General features: G+C 47.9%; 1 protein-coding gene across 1 annotated transcript; it reads right to left on the bottom strand.

The window, feature by feature from the left end:
* Positions 1-862: 862 nt before the first annotated feature.
* Positions 863-5,102, bottom strand: slitrk5b (SLIT and NTRK-like family, member 5b). Its single transcript, XM_077617903.1, has 2 exons — positions 4,917-5,102; positions 863-4,162 (listed from the first exon to the last, which is right to left on the bottom strand). Exon 2 carries the CDS (start codon positions 4,115-4,117, stop codon positions 1,529-1,531), a length of 2,589 nt encoding a protein of 862 aa, XP_077474029.1. The 5' UTR covers positions 4,118-4,162; positions 4,917-5,102; the 3' UTR covers positions 863-1,528.
* Positions 5,103-5,551: the final 449 nt, after the last annotated feature.

Here is a 5,551-nt window from a genome sequence, read left to right as displayed (position 1 = left end):
CCTGATCCTACAGTGTGGATTTATATACACCGTATTTTCTGGGCTAAGTCACACTTTTTTTAATAGTTTGACTTGGCCCACGATTTATACTCAAGAGCATTTTTTTTTCTCTCTCTCTGACCACCACCAACAGCTTGGTATCTTTAAAAAAAAAAAACATTTTTAAGGCTATAGTTTTTGGAAAAACTGCTAAGTTAACAGATGCCCTTTTAGCCTGTTGTTTTCCATTGTGCTGTTGTAAGGTTCTTGATTTCTGATTTTAAAAAAATGCTCTCAAAAATACAGTTTTATTTACAGTCCGAAAAATACTGTACAACCATTGCATAACATAGACATTTTTTTTGCTATTGGATACTTTAATTAAGGGCCAATAGGGTAATGGATTGGCATGCAAAGGTATATGATTAGGATTATGTGCTCAAGCCAATATTTTTGAAACACCATGTGCATTGGACTTAGTGCATAGGAATTAGTCAATGAAGGCGGATAAAGTGTGGCACTGTAAATGTTTGGCCGGAAATGTCAATGGCAAATTTTCCATTTGTAATGTTTTCAACAAGATTTTGTAGCAGTTTTGGTTAAGTATTTTCAATTCCCTTCAGGTAAAATGAACAGTAATGCATAAATCATTTCACAGTATTGTCGTCCTCAAGATCACAACTGAGACCCAACAAAGAGTTGGCAGAAATCATTTGAGAGTCGAGACCAAGACTGAATATTTTATGAATTTAAAGACCTTCAAATTATGTAGTGATCAATAGCAGTGTGAAGTGTTCAACACATAACAGTTGGGGGTGAGCTAGAGTGACATGTGAAGGGATGCTGTAACAGTCGCTTGGGAAAAATAGAGGTAAAAGTAGTTTTTTTTTAATAACCTGCCTCAGAAAAGTTTAAATCTATGAATTAATTTCAATGATTAGCCACCTGAAAACTCTACAGCTTCAGAAAATCAGTTTGCTCTTCAAAGCAGTTATTAAAAGAGCTATTTTCCCTTGGTGAGCCTAATAAAAACAGCATTATGCGCGGTGTATAGTCATGAATCATTTTGGTGTGAGATGCACTGTGATAAAAGAAAGGGAAGCACCAGCTATTTTATGTTCACTGAGTGAAACTCTCGCGCTTAGGAAAGCCTAAGGCTCCAGTGTTAGGACATGTTAACCAAATGACTTCAACTCGGATTATTAGACCTTACTATAATCTTGTTGTTGGATCAATGTAAACAGAAATGCAGAAATGATGTGTTTCTTAGTGGTTCTCCAGTACAAACCGAGTCAGACCACATCCTCCACCGCCAAATGGCCAGAAGGCATCGTTCAGCCGTCGTAGCCTTTTCGAAATAAGTAGATGTACTTGTGATAGGATTAGCTGACATGCAGTTCATGTTGGATGACAACAAAAGTCATTACTCAACGCTGCAAATCTTGAGCATGGCACAAATGCTACTGCAGCCGCTCACGATCCCTCGTACCAACGGAAGAAATACCTTTTGGTATCGGCGCAATTCTGCGTTCCTCGTCGGCCAAGCAGTTTAAAACTGCGTAAATGTCGTTCTTTTTTCCAGAACCTCGAGATAATCAGGATCTATGTGAAGCTTTGCTTTCAGTTCCCAATATTCGCTCCTGTTGGGCTCCACGTAAACAGTACTCGGCGTCGTGCAGTATAATATTGTCTGCTGCACTCTGTCGGGCTGAACGAACTGGGGCCTCCTGTCAAAATCTGATGTGTACTGACCGACCGGATGCCCCGAGTGCCTGCAAGGTAGCGTACGGCTGTAGCCGGGCTTCTGATCTGGATCAGGGACTTCTCTGCAGTAGGAAGGATCATCATGTTTCATGCCGCGTGGCTTACTTAAAGGCTCCAAAGCAGTAGTACTATATTCCGAGGCCATTGCATTACTCGCCGCTTCTTCATCCGAGTTTGCCGGGAAGGGGCCACTTAACTCTTCAAAGTCCTGAAATCCCAAGCTGGATATACCGTCGGCAGATGCGGAACCTGCTTTTTGCTCCGAGGCCGGTGGAATATATTCGTACACGTGTCCGGCGGATGTTCTGACCTTTGGGACCGGCCCCTTTTTGTACAGTCCGTACTCCATGTTGAGAGAGCTAATGCAAGCGTTCATGGAGTTATTTTGGTCATTTTGACTCTTCAGGTGCCTCTTTCTCATCGTCACAAACAGTCCCGCAGCCACAAACACGGACATAATGAAGATTAGCAGGAGAGCGAGAATCATCACGGATAAAGGGATGGCCCCATACTGCGTGTCGGAGTCTAATGATGTTTCTATGGTGATGGTGCTACCGGGGAAAGATTCTTCCGAGGGGGGAATCGCGGGTGCCACGGCGGTCGAGTTATTAGGGCAGAAATTAGCCATCTTGATGTATCGCATGTCCTCCCCAGCGAGCCTTTTGGGCGAGCCGCAGATGACGTTGTTGACAACTGTGCCGGTGCTCAGCTGCTCCAGCCACACCTTCAAGTCAAGGATGCTACAAGAGCAATCCCAGGGGTTTTCGTACAAATCCACCTGCACCAGCGCCGTGAGACGATCCAGCACGCCAGCCACCGGGAGATTTCGCAGGTGGTTGCTGCGTAGATTGAGGCGCGCCAGCATGAGGCTGCGGAAGGCTCCCGGTGGTAATGTTTTCAGCAGGTTGTTGTTTAAAAACAGGAGCTGAAGTTTGGGGACGTGTTGGAAAGCGTCCTCGGCTACTTCCTTTATGACATTGTATTCTAAATAGAGGAACTGCAGACTCTCTAGTCCGTAGAAGATATCTGCAGAGAGGTGGTCTATCAAATTGCCGTTGAGGTAGAGTCTCCTGAGATGATTCAGATCGCCAAAAGCTCGGTCGTGTATTTGAGCTATTCGGTTGTTGCCCAGATGAAGCAAATCTAATCCAGTTGCCTCAATGAAGTCTGTCCGCCGCACCACTGGGATGTAATTCCCGGTGAGGTACATCTTTTTGGGGTTATACGGTTTGGGTTCCAAATCGGAAATGTGCTCAATCTTTCGTTCCTGGCAGTTGACGTTGAGGCCCAAGTCTGAAATCTGAAGGTTGCAAGTGCAGGCGGACGGGCAGTCCAAAGGCACCGGAGACTTTGTTTGATAGGAAATAATCTGACCGTAATTCTGAGGTTTGTTCCCCACCAGCCTGGCGGTGGGCCTTGATTTCAATTTCCCCGACTGCCGGGGTCCCCTGGTAGGCCTGGACGAGGACCGCGCGACGCCCGACGAGGTCAACGAGGCCGTGGCGAGGGCCGGCGTGCTCCTGTAATTGCCGTCCGTGCTGAAATGCGGCTGCGGCGCCATCTCGTATTCGGCGATGGCTCTCCTGGGACACAACTCTTGCTTGGAGACTTCGTCCAGGTCCCTCCCGTGGAGGCGGAAGGGGAACTCGCAGACCACGTCACCCACCAGCGCCGTGTACGAAATGCTCTCCAGCCAAGTCTTGAGGGCGATCAGGTCGCACGAGCAGTTCCACGGGTTCTCCTCCAGCTGCAGCTCCACCACGCCGTCCATGTACTCCAGCAGACCCGAATACGGGAGCACTTTGAGCTGATTCCCCCTCAGGTCCAGATGAGTCAGCGGTACGTGGCGGAAGATGTTGACTGGCAGAGCGGATATCAAGTTGTCGTTGAGAATCAACACCTCCAGGTGTCGAAGTTTGCCCAGGGCGTTGGAGGCCACTTGTGTGATGTAATTAGAATCGAGCTGCAGATACTCCAGACTCTCCAGGCCCCAGAACAGCTCCTCCCTCAAGGCGTCAATTTTGTTATTGTTCAGATGTAAGCGTTTCAGCCCCCGAAGTCCATTAAAAGCCCCGGCTTCCACCTCGGATATCTCATTATTTCCCAGGTGTAAAATGGTCAGTCCTCGGTACTGGCCGAAGGTGTTGGCGGCGAGCTTCCTTAAAAAATTCCCAGTCAGCAGCAGATGATACTGGGGGAAGTTTAGCGGGCTGATTTCCGAGATGCTCCCGATGCCCCTGTTTTCGCAGCTGGCGGTGAGAATCCCCTCTCGCTCTTCGCAGGCGCACAGTCTCGCGCAGATCCCTTCTTCCGACGTCCCCGCCGTCGGTACCGAGGTGGCGCTCAGCAAAACATAAGTGATCCAAAGATGCATTTTCCCCGCCAGCTCCGAATGCCGCTAAAGTGTCCTCGATGTCATCTGGAGGCAAATAAGAAAGACAAACCGTCACGTTGACGCCAAGCAGGCGAGCAACTTCAACACGAGCCCAAGCCTAATTTGTCGCTAGGCGGCGGGAACTTCTGACCGAGCGAGGGCTGATTTTTAAAATGGCTCAAACAAAGCAGCGGTGAGCGAGGGAGAAAAGCGTGAGAGCAGAAGAAAGAGCAACGGAGGACTCCCTCAAGCAATGGAAATCACCCAAATCAAGGTCAAAGGCTGACTTGAGCCACACACAACACAACCGCGTCCAGTTATATTTAAACCACAAGGGAATCCGACACGTGGGCCACTTAACGCCCCATTTAGAACATTTTCCACTTCCCGGCCGACATCACCTACCTCACGCCCGTGGGTCGAAACGTAAAGTCGGCGTCTCTTGCGTTTCATCCATCAGGAAACGCAAACTGGCATCTATTCGGTCCACTCTCCAAATGCCCCGAAGAGGACGGGAGGAGGGGAATAAAAAAGGAAAAGCACTGATCGACCATAAACGCTTCTCCTCTGCCTCGCTGTGCAGGCGGAGATGCTTGTGCGCCTGGTAACAAAGTTCCTTATTCTCGCTCTCTCCCCATCTCCGCTCGCTCTCCCTCTCTCCTCCGCACTTCCTCACCCGGTGGTCGGGAAGACGTCAAGTCATTTGATTTCACGCAGAAAGAATCGGCTCACTTGAGCATCGTGCCGAGATGTGAAGCAAAAAAAAGAAAAGAAAAAAGGAGGATGCATGCTGACCTACCTTCTGAAAGATCCCCCAAAATATCAATAATTCAGCCAAGTGGAGCACTTGAGATGCGCTCAAACGGTTTGTTTTAAACCCGCTTATGGCGAAATTCATCCTGAAAGCAAAACCTCCACCAGGATGTCGTGTTACATCATTGTTTCTCCTAATCTGTCAGTCCTTTTTTTTTTAAAGCTCAGGTTTAAAAGCTTCACGGTAGCTCCACCTGACGACGGCAGCTGATGTTATTGGACAACACGCCGTCTGTGGGGATGGAGGTGGGGCGGGCAGGGGGAGGGGGAGTTGTTACCTGGTTGCCTTCTCCTGGGTTGGAGTTCACTGGGCTTTCGTGTTGAATCTCCATCACTTTCAAGGAGAAAACTGTCACTGACATTCAAAAGTAGCGCTTAAAAGGATGCAGAAGAACCTTATAACCTATAATCAAGTAACTTCCTGCATAATTTATGAGCCCTGTGAGGCTGACCATTGGGTCTATTGATCAGTTGCCCCAGCACCAAACTTGGAAATTAGAACTACTTATGGCTCCCGGTGTTTTTTTTTTTAAATGTGTGTCCAGTTGTTTTAAACGGTAGTAAACGTGGAGCACAAAAAATGACTCATTGCCTCATTTGAATGTGTTTCACCTGGTCCAA

Source organism: Stigmatopora argus, chromosome 13 (genome assembly GCF_051989625.1).
Source record: "Stigmatopora argus isolate UIUO_Sarg chromosome 13, RoL_Sarg_1.0, whole genome shotgun sequence".
In the NCBI taxonomy this organism is placed as follows: domain Eukaryota; kingdom Metazoa; phylum Chordata; class Actinopteri; order Syngnathiformes; family Syngnathidae; genus Stigmatopora; species Stigmatopora argus.
This window is presented reverse-complemented; position numbering and strand designations above follow the sequence as displayed.

Excerpts from the sequence above, each read along its gene's own strand:
- slitrk5b (XM_077617903.1), bottom strand. The coding sequence starts at position 4,117 with ATGCATCTTTGGATCACTTATGTTTTGCTGAGCGCCACCTCGGTACCG.